Raw genomic sequence first — 21,840 nt, 5'->3', positions numbered from 1 at the left:
TGTTGAACAGGATCATTGTGATGCTCTAGGAACTTATCATGGGTATAACAGTATAATAACAATGAGGTCCTCTGGTTGTCACTCAATACACACTTCCCATGCAATGTTCATGCCAACTCCTGCAATCTCCTCATTCTCACTCAGCCTGCAATACTTCTCTGCCCTCAATTTAATCTGTGCATTCCCCATACAGTCTCAGGGCTCATTTCAGCCTTTATGCCAATTAAGTGCTAATTCATGCCAACCACATCCTCATTCATCTCTATGGAATTTTCTAACTTAGAAGGCAAATTTGTACCAACTTATCTAGAACTATACTCTCCTCTCACCCTATGGCGCCTTTTGTTTTACCTTTTATGCCAATTTAGGTCAACTCATAGTCCTTTAAAACTCCTTGTCAGATTAATTCAATAGGGCTAAACAGCAGGTAACATAAGAGAGCAAGGGATTTACGTCTTAACTTTCCTCAAAGCTGATTCCCCTTTAACTCACATCTCTGTCTATGCTTAACAATCCCCAAAAGGTATCCCTCCAGAAAGAGATCTGACCTCTCCAAAAGGGCTGGTTTCTTCGAAGTGTACTCTTTTCCTCAAATTTATCCAGCACATAAATCGTGCCTTAGACTTTTAAGGCAGTTACACTTTTAAATGTGAGATTCTTAATTACCTCCTTTAACAATGGTTTATGAAGTATGCTGCTCCCCATTCCCCATGCTCCTCATAAAAAGCAGTGGCTGTCAAATTCAGAAGTAGAACTTCTAGATACAGGGTTCGGAACTCTAACATCCCTGCAAAAGTTTAGCCCAGAGTGTGTAAGCTGAAAAAAAAACAGCTTTATAAAGTTGGTCTTTCAATGCAGAACATTCAAAACAGCAGTCCTCAAAAGAAAGTTGGCATTCAAAATGTGAAATCTATCACTTGCCACTAAAATTCACTAATTTTTTAAAAAACGTTTAGGGCTTGGTCTCAAATGCTGCTGTTGGCGTTAGTTTCTCTCTTAACTACAAAAGGTCTGTGAGAAGTTAACTTGGGTAATCTCTGCTCAATTCCTATTGAGGGTCAGTCCAAATACAATAATGTCTATAATTCAGCATTAAACCATGAGTTAAGAAGACCTCCAGAGGGCAGCAAGGAATTAACAATAAAACCAACCTTTACATTTGTGCACACACCTCCACAACTAAACAAAACCAGCAATCTGATGTACAAGTTGAGGTATATCCAGGATATCAAAATATCATGATATTAAAGAAGTGATATTAGGAGGTGAGATTATTATAAAATAGTGGTTCTACTAAGACTTTTCAAACAGACTGCACAGTAATGTGAAACATGAGTTGGAAAGCAGGAGTGGGGTATAGCAACCACAAGTGCAGCAGGCTGGATTGGATGTCTCACTTGGAAGAAAGGTGCATGTGGACAGCTAAACATGGTGATGTGAAGCAGACACATCCATCTCACTGGCAAAGGAAATAGCTGTCTTCCTCAACTATTATTAAGACACCCTTTAAATGGACTACGTGCACATTGAGCGTAACACGTAGGTTACAACTCAACTGTGTCTGTGACTATAACTAAGTTAAAAGGGTCCTTCAACTAAAATATCCACTATTATTGAAGAACAGCCCTTGTAGAAGCTGGATGGATTCAAAGTTCCAACTTGGTAAAAAGAATCCTTTCTCCCCACCTCCCCCCCCCACCCCACACTGCTCTTTTTCCTTTCTTTGTTTTGTCCATTACATTTCTTCTCACAATTTTTCCTTTCCTTGCTCATCTCAATCTTCTTGATAAAAATACTTTTTCCTCAGTCTGTTATGACTGAAGATTCTTTCAAAACTATTTAGTTCTGTATGTCATTATGGTTTAAAAACTTACAGCATGGTATTTATGATTTGTGACATAAGGTATGCAATCTATACATATTTTAACATGTTATTTTGCTATTTTTCTGTTTTGAACTGCTGGCACATTGGTTTTCTGTGAGGCTGAAGAGGTTTGATAATCAACTTGCAGGTATTTCTGTAGCCATGGTGATTTTGTTTTATTCAGCCTGAGAAAGATAGCTTCAGACGGAAATCTGGGAGGTTTTTACAAGAAAACAGATAAACAGCAGTACAGTGGGCCTTTAGTTTAGAAGGTCAGGGATAAATTTTCTCGTTTTCTTTTGATTACAGACAACATCCATAGCTTGAAGAAAGTTTGTTTGGTTTCAGTTTAGCAGTTTGCTGAAGTCTTGGCTGAAACTGGGATGATCAAGTTCCATCCAAAAAGGGAGTAGTTTAGAACTATTAGTGAAGAGCTTACCTCAGTGTAAGACGTTTAGTTTTGAAGTTCTATTCCAGAAGTGTTTAGTTAAAACCCTGAAAGGGTTATTTGAATATCCAAGCTCAACTGCATGAAAGCACCACTAAAACATTCTCACCACTGGATGAGGAAGCCACAGTTAAATTAAGTTCCATGAATGTGATAGAGAAGGGAATTCTCTCCAGTGTGTGTCTTTTGGGATTAATGGGATTGTATTTTACATTCATTTCAAAATCTTTCAATGTGTGTCACTTGTAAACTGATTCTTTCAGAGAATTCTAGGGGAATGCCCATTGGAAAATTCAAATTCAAATGCAATTCCAACAGTGATGGCGGCATCAGGGATTCCACATTTTCTCAACATACAACTCCAGCCTGAGCTACCCGAATGGCTCCCTGGCAACTGGAATATCCTGACTTATATCATTGATGCAACATCACTGGTCAAAAGTCCTGGAACTTCCATCTTGTGCTACATGGATTGCAGTGATTCAGGAAGGTTGTTTGCTACCATCTTCTCCACAGCAATAAGGGACAGGCAATAAATGCTGTCCTAGCTGGCAACACCCACATCCCATGATCAAATTTAAAACTATGCTACACTATACTAAAAACTTGTCCATAAGTGAGGTGAGAAAAACTGCATACAATTTTTCAACTGTGGCACATTGGATCATTTGATCATTGCTGAATATGATTCACTGTAAAAAGGGAGAATATTACAACCTATATATGGAATAAACTACAATGGCACAGGTTTGATAAAAGGTCAACATGACATGTCAGTAAATGTTTGAATTTCTATTTTTACAGTAGAGTTGAGTTGAACTTTTGGTTTAAAAAAAAACAAATCAATTGAAAATGACCTGGCTCAAAAGGTACTTCAAGCAACTTTAAACTTTGTATGCCTGGATTATACCTCTAGTCCTTGGTCCTTCACTTTTTGAAGTAGTATTTGTAAGCACTTTGTGAAATCGGTAAAGTCCTGATCCGGTGTGTCAATAATTTCGCACTTCTAGGAAAACAAGTGAAAAGATTATCAGAAACAAAGGGAAAGACCAATATCGTATATCTTACTTCTATCATCAACTACAATAATAAGCTCCTTTACATTTAATATAATTTAACTTATCTTTCAGACATGTTAGGAGAGGGATTGAGCATAGGATACAAGTTTTCTCACAACTGAAAAGTTGTATATAAATGCAATCATTTGCTAGTGACTGGTTATCTAAGAGAACTAGCAAAATTCTGTTACATGATCTATCTCAGTTGAATAAAGTTCTAAGTCACATGACAGCAGGTTATAGTCTAACAGATTTATTTGAAATCACAAGCTTGCAGTGTACTGCTCCTTCGTCTTCAGCTTCACCTGGCTAAGAAGTACTACTCCAAAAGCTAGCAATTTCAAATAAACCTGTTGAACCATAACCTGGTGTTGTACGACTTCTGACGTTGTCCACCCCAGTCCAACACTGGCACCTTCACATCTTGAATCAAGTTTTAATCTACAGACAGATCCAGATAAGAAAAAGGTAAGAATTTGGGATGGAGGGAAAACGAGGGCTTGGGAGAATAGCATTATGTGCCTCAAATTTTCCAAACATAAAATTACAAAAATGGAAAATTATGGGGCTTGTCTTCCACTCTGGACTAATTTCGACTGGTTAAGCCATATTGTTAGAAACTCACAGACAATCTTGAAATTGAGTCCAAGGCATTTTAAATGCGCATGTCTTATTTAAATCCCACTAGTATTGAGTGTTTTCGGTTGGAGAGCAAGAATGTGTAGCCTGCAGGTCACCCAATAAGAAAAAGAGAAATAATAAGGCCAGTTTCCAAAGTCTCCTCAAGGCACCGAAAGACTGGGAAAGGAGATAACAAGGGAAATTCATGAGTTCCAAGACTAATTCTTGCTCCGTACAGCTCTGAAAGGAAAATTTAAGAACAGTTCTCAAAACTAAGCTTTCTGGGGCCCTTCTACTTTTCCACAAGATTGTCATAGCAGGAAACACACGGAAAATTTCCATGGAGGTCACCAAATTAAAAACTGCAGTCATGTTTAATGATTGCAACAGAACCCAAATTGCACATACAGAAACTAATCCCTGTTAGCATTGGGAAGATGCTTTTACCAGTTATTCAGCTTAACAGACTAAAATTGCAACCAGCTAGAAGCAGCCTTTTTCCCACATTGGATACCTCTACCTCAACCATACAGCTCCAGTACATCACACATCAGAGGCTGGATTTTGTTTTTCAACAGAGGAAATCTACAACAGGAGGCGAACCTGGCTGCCATTTCATACTTTTCCCCCTAATTCCTGCTGCCCACCATGTTCCTCAACTTGAGCACCTGGCACACTTCAAGTGACACAAGGTTTGCCATTTAAATGCCTGCTGCAAATTCAAGTTTCCCTCACATCACTCTTTTCGAGAAGGTGGATAGGTTCATGAAGAAAAAAAATTATGCTAACTAAGCTGGTTTCGTCCAGGAACTCCCTACCTACGTTCGTGACACAACCCGCAAAACTTTCCAAAACTTTCAATTCCTTGGCCTCCAGCCATCACTTTCACCATGGGCATACAGTCCCTGTACACTTGAATACCTTATATGGAGGGCTTAAAAGCTCTCTGCTACTTCCTCTCCCGCAGGCCCAGCCAGACCCCCTCCACTGACACCCTCATTCACTTAGCCGAACTGGTCCTCACGCTCAACAATCTCTCCTTCGATTCCTCCCAGTTCCTACAAACCAAAGCACGGGCCTGAGCTATGCCTGCCTCTTTCTAGAATTTGTGGAACAGTCCTTCTTCCGCAACTATACTCACGTCTTCCTCAGCTCTCTTGATAACTGCATCGGTGTGGCCTCATGCTCCTGCAAGGACCTCAAGCAGTTCAGCAACTTCCCCAACACCTCCCACCCTGCCCTCAAATTCACCTGGACTATTTCTGACACCTCTCCCCGATTCCTGGACTTCCCTGTCTCCATCTTCAGGAATTGGCTCATCAGTGACATCTATTTCAACCCCACTTAATGTCAGAACTTGCCTCGACTACCATTTCCTCTCACCACCCTCCTACAAAATGCTATCCCATACTCCTAATTCCTCCGCATCCACTTCCAAGATGAGGTGTTCCACTCCAGGCCATCCCAGATAGCCTCCTACTTTAGGGACCATAGTTTCCCCTCCTCTGTAATTAAGGATACCCTCAACCACATCTCCTCCATTTCCCATGCTTCTGCCCTCAAACCCCCGTCCTGCAACAGCAATAAGGACAGAGTCCTCTTAGGCCTCACGTACAACCCTACCAACCTCCGGATCCAACGCATCATCCTCTGATATTTCCGCCACCTACAATCAGATCCACCACCAAAAAGATATTTCTCCTCCCTACCCCTCTCAGCTTTCCACAGGGACCATTCATTCCATGACTCCCTGGTCAGCTGTACACTCCCCACCGCTTCCTCCACTACACTCGGTACCTGTGCCTGCTACTGCAAGAGATGCAACATCTGCCCCTACACCTCTTTTCTCACCTCCAACTCAAGCCCTCAAGAATCCTTCCAGATCCAGCAGAGATTGACCTGCACTTCATCCCACCTGATCTATTGCATCCACTGCTACTGATGTGGTCTCCTCTATATCGGGGAGGCCAATTGCAGATTTGGGACCAGTTTGCAGAGCATCTGCGCTCTGCTCGCAACAACCAACTTGGCCTGATGGTTGCCATCCATTTTAATTCTGCCTCCCACTCCCCTGACAACATTTTTTTAAAATTTATTCACAGGATGAGGGTATCACTGACCAGGCAGCATTTATTGCCCATCCTTAATTGCCCAGAGGGCAGGTTAGAATCAACAACATGGTTGTGTGTCTGGAGTCACATGTAGGTCAGACCAGGCAAGGATGACAGTTCCCTTCCCTGAAGGACATGAGTGAAAGATGGGTTTTTAATGACAATGGACAATGGGATCATGGTCATCATTAGATTCTTAATTCCAGATATTTTACTGAATTCAAATTCTACCATCTGCCCTGGTGGAATTCAAACCTGGGTCCCCAGTACCTCATCTGGGTCTCTGGGTTATCAGTCCATTGCTATGCCATTTCCTCCCCATAATCATGCCCATCTTTGACGGTGGAGGAGGTCAGAGTGAGGCCAAATGTAACTAGAGGAACAACACCTGATATTTCGCCTTGGAAGCTTACAACAATGGCCTTAACAGTGAATTCACCAACTTCAAAATCCCTCCACCCTCAGCCTTACCCCATGTCCAGCCCTCCCCTCTTGACCTGACCTAACATGTCCATCTTCCTACTCACCTATCCATCCCCCATCCCATAGACCAATTACAGCAATTCCTTCTGTACACCTACATATTACCATATCTCCTAGCCTTCTCCCTCACCATCCCCCTCCCCTTACCCAGTCCTGACGAAGGATTTTGGCCCAAAAACATAACTTTCCTGTTCCTCCGATACTGCCACACCAGCTGTGCTTTTCCAGCTTCACACCTATAGGCTCTGGCTTCAGCATCTGCATTCCTTGCTGTCTCCAAGTTGGTTTGTAAACTCTGGTAGAAGGTTGCTGTGGAGCTAGTTATCTTTTGACAGGTATATATAAATGTTCTTGGTAACTTCTAACTTAGTGTTTTTTGGCAAGTTAAATATGATATTGATTCAATATGGCTCTGTCTTCGACATCACTTGCATTAAGGAAAGCAGGCATGGCCTCATTATGAATGTCTGGCTGACATTCAAGGCTCATTAATGCATTCAGACCTGTATGGATTTATTTAGATGGCTTGAAGGTAACTGTTTGCTTTGTTTGACAAGTTTATTAAAAGCAAATAAAACTATCTTTATTTGAAATGGGTTTTTAAAGCTTCATTTTCATTTTGACAGGATTCATTGATAATTGGTGGAATGTCATGTTTTCAATAGGGCCACAAGTGCACGCTTGATTGATAATTTTATGAGAAACTAAACAGGCAATTTTTTCGAAGGGAGTTTTGAGTGAATGACGTTATTTTCCAGTAACTGCATTTTAATTTCAAAAACAAAACAGTGCTATTATATGGCTCAATTGATCTATAGTTAATGGACAGCAAATGAGTGGGTATGGAGAGGAAATAGAAGATATATGGGTCATGCAGGATGAGTTTAGAGTTAACAGGGTAAGGGGTGAAGGCGGGAGGGCCTGACAAGCAAGAATAGACGTGGGCTGACGTCCCAGTAACCAGTGGAAGGCCTTGCAATTTACCTCCCTTCATTGCAGTGTCAGACCTGTTCCAGAATGCAGCAACACTAACTATAGCCTGCATGTGACTGCCAGAGACAGAGTTTCTTTGGAAGTGTGTTGCCTTTCTGGAATCTGAAAGTGATATCAGAAAATGGCCTGACTCATGTTTCTGTAAAGACAAAATACAGTTCATGTCTAAAATTAGAACCAGCCTTGATCTAAAGGAATAGTTTCCAGCTCCGACCTTGACTGGCCTCAAACAGACTTGTCGCAGGAAGCATTAAGCCTTACCATCTCACCCAACCTCACAAATATGTTTGTGGTTCATTCTCCAGTATAATAAATAAACACCTGCTAAAATATGGTGGGGACCTAAAACTCTGACCAGAGATCAGGTGCTAAGGCCAACAAATTCATTCACTCGGATTCCATTCTGTTCTTGGGTACTTATATTCCTTCCTGAAGCAGTTGTTGGTCCACAGTTTGGTGGTTTGAACTTCAAAGAACTACACTTATGTACTAATAAAACTAATCAGTTGAAGAAAAGATTAAAAGAAAATACAACCTCCTACAATCTAGTTAACTTTAGGAAATGATTCTTTGAAATAGTCAATTTAAAACTGTGATAAAACTGTGCTTGATTGAAACTTAACTTCCCTGGTTTCATTATGCTGAAGATAATTTCACTATATACTAAAGTTATTCGAATCCATAAATCTTTTCACTTCATAGTAATTGCACCATGCCTTTAAAAGAATAATTTATACATCTTCTGAAGCAGTTAAGCATTTGAGTCTCAAGTCACTAGCAATGGGAAAAATGCAAATTTCCATAGTTCAGGTTTCAAATTCCTGTCATAGGCATATGTCAATGCCTGATCAAAGGTTTATAGAATAGGTCTTCTATTTTTCTGATTCTTTATGCATACCATATATGACATAACAAAGCTTGATTCAGCTGTCAATTAATTGAAATAGAAAGGAACAAACCATTAAATGATAATAATTGAAAGGCAAAATTAATAGCGTTGGAAATTTGGGTCTCCTTGAAACATGTGTGCTTTTAATATTCCATATGTGATATTTCTTGTGTTACATGAGACCTCATTTAACTGTGTTACTTTTGAAACTAGGCTTGTTAAACCATAAACAGAAGATAGATCAGCAGACAAGCTGCCCAATTAAGAGTCCATTTTTTCTTAAAAAAAGGGCTTTGTTCTTGGGAGGAATAAAAACTTTCAAGTGGAGGTGGGCAAAGGGACAATAGTCATCCAGCATCATCAGTAGTTGTCCCATGGGCATTGGCCAAAGGATTCAGCCAATTGATTGACAGAGTGCAAGCATGTGCCCTGGGTATATCAACAAGGGGCAAGGCTGAGGAGCAGAGAGCAGTTCTCATTGGTCAGTCATTCTTCATCAACCAATCCTCATTAGGAGGTCTTCACTGAGCTGTCCCTCCAGATGGAAGATAAACCAGAAGAAGAGGATGCTAATTAGACAAAAGTTCCCTAACACCACAGTAGAGAGTAGTATGTAGCTTTTACAACTTTACGTTACATGCCAAGGAAGTCACGGAGAGAGTGGCCTATCCGGAAGGCAGACAAGGGTGGGGATGGAAAAATGTCTTGGGTGGCGGGGTCGGATTGTAGATGGCAGAAGTGTCGGAGGATGATGCGTTGTATCCAAAGGTTGGTGGGATGGTGTGTGAGAACGAGGGGGATCCTCTTTGGGCGGTTGTGGCGGTGGCGGGGTGTGAGGGATGTGTTGCGGGGGAAATGCGGGAGACGCGGTCAAGGGCATTGTCGACCACTGTGGGGGGAAAGTTGGGGTCCTTGAAGAACTTGGACATCTGGGATGTGCGGGAGTGGAATGCCTCATCCTGGAGCAGATGCGGCAGAGGCAGAGGAGGCCACTCTCTCAGTGATTCCCTTGTTTGCTCCACACTGCCCTCCAACCCCACCACACCCGGCACCTTCCCCTGCAACCGCAGGAAGTGCTACACTTGCCCCCACACCTCCTCCCTCACCCCTATCCCAGGCCCCAAGAAGACTTTCCATATTAAGCAGAGGTTCACCTGCACATCTGCCAATGTGGTACACTGTATCCAGTGTACCCGGTGTGGGGTCCTCTACATTGAGGAAACCAAGCGGAGGCTTAGGGACCGCTTTGCAGAACACTTCTGCTCGGTTCGCAATAAACAACTGCACCTCCCAGTCACGAACCATTTTAACTCCCCCTCCCATTCTTTAGATGACATGTCCATCATGGGCCTCCTGCAGTGCCACAATGATGCCACCCGAAGGTTGCAGGAACAGCAACTCATATTCCGCTTGGGAACCCTGCAGCCCAATGGTATCAATGTGGACTTCACCAGCTTCAAAATCTCCCCTTGCCCCACCGCATCCCAAAACCAGCCCAGTTCATCCCCTCCACCCACTGCATCACACAACCAGCCCAGTCTGTCTCTGCCTCCCTAACCTGTTCTTCCTCTCACCCCTCCCTTCCTTCCACCCCAAGCCGCACCTCCATTTCCTACCTACTAACCTCATCCCACCTCCTTGACCTGTCTGCCTTCCCTGGACTGACCTATCCCCTCCCTACCTATACTCTCTTCTCCACCTATCTTCTTTTCTCTCCATCTTTGGTCCACCTCCCCCTCTCTCCCTATTTATTCCAGAACTCTCACCCCATCCCCCTCTCTGATGAAGGGTCTAGGCCCGAAACGTCAGCTTTTGTGCTCCTGAGATGCTGCTTGACCTGCTGTGTTCATCCAGCTTCACACTTTGTTATCTTGGATTCTCCAGCATCTGCAGTTCCTATTATCTCTCACATGCCAACATCCTGTTTGTCCACTGGCATTATTAAACAATTCCTAAATGTCAAGGTTGTATACTTTTCTTTGTCCAATTAGCTAATGTATCATTCTAAACTGCTTAACAAACTCAGATAATTATCTGAAAGTTACTACAAAACATCATCTGCCTATATTAGGTAACAGTGACCACAAATCCCCCAAAACAGTAGTAAATCAAACATCTTAAATCATACATCACATTTTTTCATAATTCTTCAGAATAATCCATTCAGAGCTCAGTGACTGCAGTCAGACATTTGAAGCATATTTAAAGAAAAATAATCTTGCATTCATGAGAAGCATTTATTACAACTTCAGGATTGGCAATTCTCAGTATTCCATAAGTTTCAGTCAGATTCCTCCTCATTCTTCTAAGCTCCATTCAGTACATACCCAGAGACCTCAACTACTACTCATATGACAAGACTTTCATCCCCAGGATCATTCTTGTAAACCTCTTCTAGACTCCCTCCAATGTAGCACATCGTTCCTAAGAAATGGAGCTCAAAACTGATCAATATACTAAAAATGCAGTCTGACCAGAGCCTTATACGCCCTCTGCTTTTGTATTCTAGCCCTCTTGAAGTGAATTCAAACATTACATTTGCCTTCCTAGTGCTATCTAAACTTGAATGTTAACCTTAAGAGATTCCTGAACTAGGCCTCCTAAGTCCCTTTATACTTTTGATTTCCAAAGCCTTTTTTCCATTTTGAAAACAGTGTCACTATTTTTTTCTACCAAAGTGGACTATTGATGACACCTTTGATTACATCACAGGCGATCCAGAGTAGACTGATCAATGACAATTGGCCAGGTTGGATTTGTCCTGGTTTATTTGTACAGTAAAAATCTGGGCAACTTTCCACATTGTTGAGTAGATGCCAGTGTTGTAGTTGTGTAGGAACAACTTGTCTAAGGGCCGTGGCAAGTTCTGGAGCATAACTCTTCAGTACTATTGCCTATTGGAATGTTGTCAGGGCCCATAGCCCTTGCAGTATCTAGTGCATCAAACTGTACCTTGATATCACGTACATTGGATCAAATTAGCCAAAAAATGGTATCTGTAATGCTGGCGATCTTTACAGGAGGCTGGGATGGATCATACACTCAACATTTCTTCCTGAAGAGCATTCTAAATGCTTCTGCCTTATCTTGCTGCCTGAGAGTAAGGACAACAGCCCTTGTAGGTTAAGTCATTTCAATCCATTGGGTGCCTGTGCGTGGTAGGCCAATTCTGCTTTCCTTTAAGCCCTGCACTTAATCCACTTCCTGCCTGGCCACCATTACTCCATTGGGGCCCCATTTGCTGAATCCAATCATTTTTGAGGGATAAATGTTGCTCAGGACACTAAAGAAACTGTTGTGCAAGGATTCAGGACCCTGAACAAACCTTACAATGACACAACAAAATCTGTTCATCGCAGGGCATAAACAGCATAGTGGGAGCAGAATTAGAACAAACCTGATGATACCACACCCACACTAGAATTTCAGAGACTCTTAAGAGCCTGTGGACATGAACACAAGAAGATGATTGTTTGATCCTTAAAGATCGACATCTGGTCTATGATTACCACATATAGCTGCATTTAGTACGAAAGTACAACAGAGAGTGCTTCTTTGACGCCTAAGATTAAAGGTAGTTTTTGACTTTGTTTTCTCGTCAACCAAGCGGTCTTGAACTCAAACACCAGCACAACATCAAACCACGTGATAAGTGAAGAAAGCTTATTCCTTTTTGGAAAAAAGTATCATGAATCAAATGTCACCTGAATAAGTCAACAATTTCATCCAACAATAAAGTATTCCTTCTCGAAATCACTGAATTATAAGCATTGGTTACTTGCTCAAGTGAAGAAAAAAGGGGCTTAAGCCTACAACATTCGTATCGAAGTAGTAAAAGAACTAAGCTGGTTCCTATATACTGCAAAGTTTTTATTGACGCGAAGTGATTTTAACTTTAGATCAACTCCATTAAGAATAAAGAGCCCAAGCTGATCTCAAAACAAAGGTGAACAGACTCACTGGCGGTGATGGTCATTCAACATTTCAGTCTGAAACTACAGGCAATGCAGCCCCAGTGTGGTGTGAAACATGACTTAAAAGGGTTAAAGATCTTTGGACGGTCTGCTTCTGTTTTGTAGGGATTCTATGGTTGCCCACTGAAAGACAACATTGGGGAAGCATAGGCTCCCTATCCAACAAACACTGATGCTCAGAGAATTGGATAAACTTGCAGAAGGAACATGCAAAGTTGGCATGCAGGTGAAGCAAGAAATTAGGAAAGTAAATTGCAGTTTCATTTATTGCAAAGGGATTGGAGTTTAAAATAAGGTCATACAATTGTATAGGGTTCAGCGAAAAACTGAGTGCAATTTGAATGTTTACATTTAAGAATTGTTATTGTTGCAATTGTCTTGTGGGAAGATAGCAGCATAGTAGGACACTCCAGCTGGAGCTCCTCCACTCTGCCTCATGTTTTTCTTCCCCACGCCCCACTCTCTCACTCCTTCTTTCTCTCTATCGCAGACACTTAGACCCGAACAGGAGTCAGCGTTTGGCAGCCCGAAGCTGAGACACCAGCAGCCGGAGCAAGGATGCCAGGGACCAGCAGTCCAAAGTAAACTAATGTGGAGCATGGCGGCAATGAGCAGCCAGACCACATGGATGCCCATTGCAGGGTCTTTGGAGAATCCCTGGAGGGAGACCGTGACGTTTCTCTTTTTAACTCTTATTTTTCTGACCTATGGTTGTACCACGTATAGCTGAAATGTAACTTTTCTTCATTTCTCTGCTCTGCGACAATGGATAGTACCGAGGTACTCTGTACCTAAGATGGTGCTGTAAGTGGTGATCATAAGCTTTTGCCTGTACTCAAATTAGTACATTTGACAATAAATCTAATTCAATTCAATTCAACAGAAGCAGCATAGTGAAGGTTCACTAGATTGGCCCCTAGGATTGTAGAATTATCTGATGAGGAGAGGCCGAGTACACTGTATCTATATTCTACAAAGGTGAGAAGAACGAGAGGTGATCTCATTCAAAAATTCAATATTCTTGAAGGGCTGAACAGAATAGATGCTAAAACACATTTCTATGGCTGGGGTATCAAATACATTGGGACACAGCTTCAAGGTGTACTAACAATCATTTTAGACTAAGATGAGGAGACATTTCTTGACTCAAAAGATTGTATCTTGGTAATTCTCTATCCAAGAGGTGTACTTGTTCATCGTTCAATACATGCAAGTAGATATTCAGTATCTCGAAGAATCAAGGGATATGGGGACATGGCAGTAGAATAATATCAAGGATTGAGATCAGCTGTAATCATATTGAATGATGCAACAGACACAATGAACAATATAGTCTTCTCCTACTCCTATTTTTCATGGTTTTTTTTTTGAGTTTTTATCTGGCCTAACAACAATTAACAAGATGAGGAGAAGAGATGTCCAAAAAACATTTTCTCATGTTTGCATGAACATGATTGCATTCAGACTCAAAGTCAATTAGCTGCTGACTGCAATAACACAAATACACGAAACACAATATCTTCCTCGGAATAGTTCATTCTGTTTGCTGTAATTCCATCTGACATTCTTATGTCCTTCACAAGGCATTCAAAGACAGATGCTGATCAAAAGAAAATATCAAATTATGTACGAGTATAGATTGTTGAATATTATTTTTGTGCTTCTCCTTTGTACAATATATTCAGCTTTGCAGACAAGGTCTCATTTCTTCTATTCCTTCACAAGTACATTCTTAATTAATGCACTAAACGGCACATTGTAATAATTTGAACAGTGAGAGTCGACATTTTTTGAGATGTGATTCATTGCTGCAGCAAAGGAGCCTTGAAGATAGCAAATCTTGAAAGAAACTGCAATGTCTAGTAGAATTTCATTTAGACTTATGCTTATTGCTGCTTACAAAATATATATAAAAACACAAGTGATGGGATATGAGTTATACTATACAGTTTGAACTACCATCATATTTTTCAGCCTGTGTTAGGGACACAAATTCAGATTTTTACTCAAGATTGCTAGTTTTAAAAATACGTTTCTATTTATCATATAAATGAAACACATAGGCAGAAGTTATAGCAAACATTAGGGGAAGGATGAGCTCTGGCAAATAGCATAAATTGCAACCTATAAATAACTGCTGCTGGGTGTTTGCTGTTACCAATTTCTTTGGGATCTGAAGCTGAAATGTCTTAAGGTTGGGAAATCACCCAGACTGAATGGACTACATCCCAGAGTTCTGAAGGAGATAGCTGCAGAGATTGTAGAGGTATTGGTAGTCAGAGAGGGTCCCAGGGGACTGGAAAATGGCTTACATGACACTTCTAGTATAGATTGAGGACTTTGGGTCTATACTCAATAGAGTTTAGAACAACAAGGGGGATCTCATTGAAATGAACCCGAACCTTATTGCAGCATACTAAAAGGCCTGGATGGAGTGGACATAACAAAGATGTTCACATTAGTCGGAGAGAAAAGGACCCAGGGTCACAACCTTGGGCTGAAGAGATAACCCTTTAGAACTGAGTTGAGGTGGAACTTCTTCAACCAAAAAGGTTGGTGATGCTGTGGTACTCATTACAGCAGAGGGCTGTGAATGCCAAGTCTTCAAGTCTACTTAACACAGAGATAGATAGGTTCTTGATCAGTAAGGGGATCAAGGGTCACATGGAGAAGGCAAGAGAATGAGGTTGAGAAACATATCAACCATGACTGAATGGCGGAACAGATTCAATGGGGTGAATGGCCTAATTTTATTTATTTTGATCTTATGTACCTTTGCACAATTTTTAGTACTAGGAATTAAGACGTTAACTGTAGAAAAACTATGTCCGATTGCAAACTGATAAGCAACACCAAGATAAATGCAATTCAAGTTTGGAGCTAATTACAATTAAAAGCTAATCTGTGCTGATATTATAAAGTGGAGTGAATTGAAAAAAAATCTTAAACAATAAGTGAATCATTTCTGAATGTCTTTGTAGAGCCAGGGAGTCTTTGATTATATCTAGACAAGTCGGTAAAAGTGAGTAATTTTGGAAAAGAGAGTTATATAACTCCATTTATGACAGAAATTATCCAAAATAAAATGATATTTCAAATCCCCAACATTTGCAGTATGAAAAGAAAAAGGTAATGAAAAAAAAATCATCAGGTCAATCAGCATCTGTAGACAGAGAAAGACGGTAAATGTTTCAAGTCCAATTTGACTTCTTCAGACCAGAAGTGCAAAAGAAATATATGGGGGCGGTAATTAAAAAGTTGAATTGAATGATAAAAGATTAGTTTGTATTTCTGTTTGAATCATCTCAGAGTACACCACATTCTCACAAAGATAATGGTTAATGGAGGAGTCTTGGTTGGAACATAATCTGCGTATGAATAAACAGTTGAGTTTGAGCGACAAACGGCAGCAGTGCCAGCTCTACTGTGCTGTAGACTGCAATGCAGCAGATTGAAAAAGCCTCAGGAGACATTAATCAGTTAGGCTGGTACTTCAAGCAGAACAACAACAATAACTTATTGTTCACCATGTGTAAGGCAGATGAGTCATATCATCAGTCTGGCTAAATTTTAGTTCCAATTGTCAAATCAACTTCAATGCAGGGTTGCACTTCAGCAGCTTCTTCATCCTCTCTACCATCAAGAAAATTCAGAAAAACAAGATCATAGGGACACAATGGCCTCCAACCTTCCCTCCTATTACATATCACCTTGATGCAGATAGAACACTGGTCCTCCTATGTCATTGCTTCAGGATAGTGCAAATTCCCACCGAATAAGATCTTGGCAGGAACAACAGCATTGGTCTACAACTGTTCAAGAAAAGGTCTGCTTCTTTCATGTAGGCTTTGTCCTGAGGGGCTATGCTTGCTACTGCTTCTTTAATCACATGGGTGCTCCTCCTGGTAGTGGTATGTTAATCAAGCTATTTGCGCACCTAGTTTTTTTTAAAAAACGTGTCTCACACTCATACACATTTAACAAGGGTGCTGGGGAATATAAGCACTACTGGTGTCTGGAAATAAAAAAAAAAGAAAGAAAAATATTTATACATAAACAGGGAATATTGGAGGATCTCCACGTGGGTCAGCTCATGGGCCTGCCCATGCTGGCCACTAATAGGTCCAGGCAGCGGGCTGTGGAGGGGATCATTATGGCTGACTGCCTGCCCCTTTTCCGTGGCTATGCTTGTGGCCAGGTGTCCCTGCAGAAGGAGCACATGGTGCCCACCAATACTCTCGATACATTTTGGGAGAGGTGTGGAGTGCTTTATCTCCCTTTCCAATTCCATTTTGATTTGATCCCTAGCCCTCCACCCGCTTCACATTTTTGTTCGCATAGGCATTGCCCGAGTGGCTATGCTTGCTACTGGTTCTTTAGTCAAATGGGTGTGTTTCCTGGGGGTGGTATGTTAATAAATTTATTTGCACACCTGGTTTTGTTTTAAAAACAGTGTCTCGCTCCTGTGTACGCACAAGGGTGCTGGGTTACTGCTCTATGGTAGTAGGGTAGGCATTTGGGAAAAAAAGAGAAAATAAAACTAAGCAGGAGATTAGAATCTTACAATAATATACAAACAGGGGATGTTGGTGGATCTCCTCATTGGTCTGCACCTGGGCCCAGCCAAGCTGATCATTAACCGATAACACAGTGTGTTTATTAAGGGTCAGGACCCTTTCTCAGACTCCAGCATTGGCTGTTCTTACTATCTCCGATCATTAACAGGTCCAGGCAGCGTGCCGTGAAGGGTGTCATTTTCGCTGACCGCTTACTCCTTTTCCGTGGCTATGTTTGAGCTCGGGTGTCCCTGGAAAAGGAGTATATATGTGTCCATCATCACTCTCGATGCCTTTAGGGAAAGGTGGGGCTCCACAGGGGGTGGAGCGCTTTATTTTCCCCTCCAACTCTATTTTGATTTGATCTCTATCCTCCCTTTCACTTTTTCCACAGAAGCAAAGCTCAGAACGAGTAATGCTTGTTACTGGTTCACTGGCCACATGGGTGTTTTCCTGGTGGTGGTAATGTTGAACAAAATTTTTTTAAAAAATATATAAACAGGGGATTTTGAATCTCCTCAGTTCAGGGACTGACCCCAAGCTGGCTGGCACAGCCAGCGTACTGTGCACAACTAAATAAAGAGTGACTTAGGGATGGGATACTGACCTCTGTGCAGTTAATTCAAAAACAAAAGCTAAGAAAGAGAGTTAAAATAGTATCAGAGATAATGGGAACTGCAGATGCTGGAGAATTCCAAGATAATAAAATGTGAGGCTGGATGAACACAGCAGGCCAAGCAGCATCTCAGGAGCACAAAAGCTTTTGTGCTCCTGAGATGCTGCTTGGCCTGCTGTGTTCATCCAGCCTCACATTTTATTATCTAAGCAAGAGAGTTATTAGGAGGACAAGAAATCATGAAGCACTCAGAACTGCAAAAACATAGCGGGCACAATGTCCATTAGGGAACAAAGACTTCCATCATTACCTACTCTGGCCTATATGTGACCCCAATCCACATGCCTGCCTCTTAACTGATTTCCGAAGGGACTTGAGTTTTATCAAACCAGGGCTCAGCAGTTCAAACAAGCCCACTATCATCATCTCGGCGCAACTAAGGATGAACAACAAACAGTATCCTTTGCAGTAAAGTTTAAAGCTAAAGAGGATCAAAAGCAATATTTTGTTTTTGCAAGGGCTGTACTTAACATTTTCTCCAGGACTGTTATTTTTATGGGGTTCCTTTTTTATGGTTTTCTAGGGCTCCTTTTTCATTCTCACTGACTCCTGTAGGTGATGCAGTTATGTATTCACAATACTTTCTGTGGTTGTGTCAAACTTCTTTTGCAGAGAGTTTCCTTCTTTACTTATATAAGGTGATACAAATACTAATGGTTGTGTGTATTAAATCTTCTAACTTAGAACTGATAAATCAATTTTTTAAATTATTATAAATAAAAGTCCCTTCATTCATTTCCAAAATCAAATTATTGATTCACTCTTGGGTGTGGGTGTCACTAGCAAGACCAGTCATTTTTAGCTATTCCTAATTGCTCTTGAACTGGACAGCTTGTGAGGACATTTCTCAGGGCATTTGAGAGTCAACTACAACGTAAGTCTGGAGTCACACATTTTCTAGACCAGGTAAGGATGACAATTTTTTAAACTCGAAAGGAACTAAACAAGATTTTTTATGTTAATTTGATGATACTTACTGACGGTAGCTTTCAAGACCAGATTTTATTCATTGATTTTATTAGTTTAAATCAGACCGGTTGTAATGGTGAGATTTGAACTTATGCCCTTAGAGGGTTGGAATGGATCCCTCAGTTATTTGTCCAGTGACATTACCATGAGGCTACCCACTTCTCATCCTCATGAAAATTTCAGCTACTTGGGATAAAACAATTTACTGAAAATGGCTCTCATTTCTGCAATCCCTTTCTTTAAAACTAAATTGCAAACAATTTATACCGTCCAGCATTCTTCAGTTGTGTTCTGTAAATTTATGTTTATTTCCCTTCAAAATGCCTGTTTAAAGTAAGTGCTGATAAACCAGTCAACAATGCAGCAAATGGAAAACAAGTAAACTAATTGTGCAGCTTCAAGCTAATGATCAGATAACAAATGGTTTAACTGACATATATTTTGTACTTGAGTATTTTTTAAAAAATCTCCACACTGATGCAATTCTTCACATGCTCATTCATGCTTTAATGAGGCAAATATTGGAACCCCTCAGAACATCAGCACCCTAGTCCTATAAAAGTCCTGGATTAGTTTTTTAAGTAGTTGTTAATTCACTGAGCATTGTACCCCTGACAATGCTATACTTTCTACAATGGATATTGAAAGTCCGCATACCAATATACAAACGGAGGTAAACACAAACAGAAGATATTGGAGAAAGTCAACAGGTCTGGCACAATTTATACACAGAAAACAGAGTTAAGGTTTTGAGTCCTTCTTCAGCACTAATAGCAGCTAGGGAAAGGAGGCATTTATGTGAATGCTGCAGGAAAAGGAGATCTCTTGGGAGATGAAATACAAATTTGCTGATCACTGCGCACTCCTCTCCTCTACCTTGTAATGTAAACAGTGCCAAAAATGTATTAAAAAGATTTATGAGGGATTTATCATGGTTTTCTACAAACTGAAAGTAAACAATTTTGATTTTGATAATAATTAAAACAAAGCATTGTACAACTTACTTGATTCTCAGAGGGCTACATAAAATCACTGTTAACTCCATGTGGAGTTGGAATCTGTGATGTTTGTTTGGCCAGGAATGTTTGAGATGGCCTTCTTATATCAAACATACAAGGTTTTCTGTTTAAGGGTGCACCCTAGTTTTCAATTTGTTTTCTGCAATTTTCTGCATTTGTGTTAACTTTTCACGTCACATCTTTTAGCCTGATCTTGCAGCTTCTGTTACAACAAATGGGCTTTTTCAATTTTATAATTCCATCATATGAGTACACGAAATCCAATTTTACTAAAATGTGGCATCTGAAAAGTGGATTTCTCTCAATACAATTTTGTGAATTTAACACAAATACATCCCGTCATTTGCAAAAGGTCAAGTGCATAAAATATTGATAATGATGCATAGCTGTTTGACTGCACATCTTCAGATTTTGTTCATAGCAAAGCAACATTTAGGATTTGATTTGATCTAATTATTGTCACATGTATCTTTTTACAAAATACAGTGAAAAGTACCGTGTAGTATCACCACTCTCCAGCACCATCCTAAAGCACAGAAAAATAAAACAAAACATAGAATATAAACGCAGCAAAATGAAGAAATAAAGCGTCCAACTCTACAGCACTTCTTGTTAAGAACTCCATCATGGGCCATGAGCCTGGTGGCCAGGTATGAGTCCCCTTCACTACACTGCCGCTGCTTGAACGAAAGTTGCTACTTTTTGGGACTACCTCACACCCACCAACACCCTTGCCACTATGAGTCATTGCTGGACGTCACCAATACAAACACTACTGATGCTGCTGGGGACTGCACCGGCCCAAACTCAACTCTGTCGCCAAGAGTCTGCTTTAGGCCCAACCTGCAGATGCAGTCCCCACTGCCACCTCTGTGAATCTGTGCTGGACACAGACACTGCTGGGAACCCAAACTCATCTCCTCTGATGCCTCCATATGTCTGTGCTGTTGGGCCTACTCACTGCTGGCACTGTGACTGAGCTCTTCACTAAGAGGTACAAACAGAAAGTAGATGGAGGCGACAGCCTCCGGCCTCGGAAGCCCTACTCCACCATCAGCTTGCCGGAAGAGCCAAAAATAAGCGGTTAGAGCTGCATCGTAAGTTGTTCAAACATGTTTTTCACCAACTTCCATCTACCATGTTCCTTGTAATAATGATTAACCAAGTCAGAAGATTTTTTTTTTAAAAAAGTAGACATGCAATAAATGATTGCCAACTTTTAACAGTGATCATTCCTATCTTGGTAACCAGTCAAATATCTTATTAATGACAAGCTGGATTCATGATCAAATTAAAAACATTCAGAGCCGATTCAAAGTAAACAGCAACATAAATATTGTTAAATGGTCAGCTACTTTAACATGAACTAAAGGTTGCTATTTTTTACCTTGACTTTGTAAAATTCTTTTATTTCTGGTTTAATCGAATCAAAATCGCCACTGATGAAATGAGGCAGATACCTAGAAGAAAAGACAACAGAAACAGCCACTTTACATGAGCAGATAGTTTTCTTCCACACAAGTACAAATCCAGTGCGTAAGAAACTAAATTCAAGGTGACAGCTCTATGAAGAATTGGAATTTTCCACTTATATTTCTGCTCAATTCAACAAATCTAAAATGTGACCAGGCACCTAAATGATTAAAGTGACATTTTCTTCAGACACTGAAGTCAAAATTACACAAACAAGACATTTTTTGACATTTAATAAGAAATAATGGTTTCTTACAGCTGCTGTGAACTAGACAGAGGTTAGGAATTGCGATTTTAAATTTAAAATCAAAATGTCCTTTAACATTAACATGAAGAGAAGAAACAATTCATCAAACAAGTTGCTTTGCAAATTTTTACAATTACAAAACAACTCATTACCATGTAGTCCAATTTAAACAACTTGCAAAAACAGATACATTGTCCACAGTAGTTCAACATAAATATTTTATTGTACTCAGAATTCGACTATGTTCTTCCTACATATGGATGACAGATGTCCAGAGAACTTTTTAGAAGTATCACAAATATGAAGCGCGTTTTTGGGTCTGTCTCTTCAAGTTAGTGTAAAATAAAGGAATGAAGGGTTCATGAGGCTTATTCTGAAATGTGACTGACAGCAAGATTGCATAATGTAGTTGTTAAAGATTAAAAGGGGGTCAGGGTTGTGTTAATGTTAAGGAAGAGC

The 21,840-nt window shown here is 40.5% G+C and overlaps 1 protein-coding gene across 9 annotated transcripts in view; it reads right to left on the bottom strand.

The window, feature by feature from the left end:
* tpk1 (thiamin pyrophosphokinase 1) overlaps positions 1–21,840 on the bottom strand; it is a 330,085-nt gene that overhangs the window by 174,374 nt on the left and 133,871 nt on the right. For all 9 annotated transcript variants that reach the window (XM_048554379.2, XM_048554344.2, XM_048554361.2 and 6 more), the window contains 2 exons: positions 21,049–21,121; positions 3,223–3,318 (listed from right to left, as the gene is read on the bottom strand). In XM_048554379.2, coding sequence (XP_048410336.1) covers positions 3,223–3,318; positions 21,049–21,121 — 169 coding nt within the window. The remainder of the gene's footprint in view (positions 1–3,222; positions 3,319–21,048; positions 21,122–21,840) is intronic.

This window comes from Stegostoma tigrinum, chromosome 2 (genome assembly GCF_030684315.1).
Source record: "Stegostoma tigrinum isolate sSteTig4 chromosome 2, sSteTig4.hap1, whole genome shotgun sequence".
NCBI classification, from domain to species: domain Eukaryota; kingdom Metazoa; phylum Chordata; class Chondrichthyes; order Orectolobiformes; family Stegostomatidae; genus Stegostoma; species Stegostoma tigrinum.
This window is presented reverse-complemented; position numbering and strand designations above follow the sequence as displayed.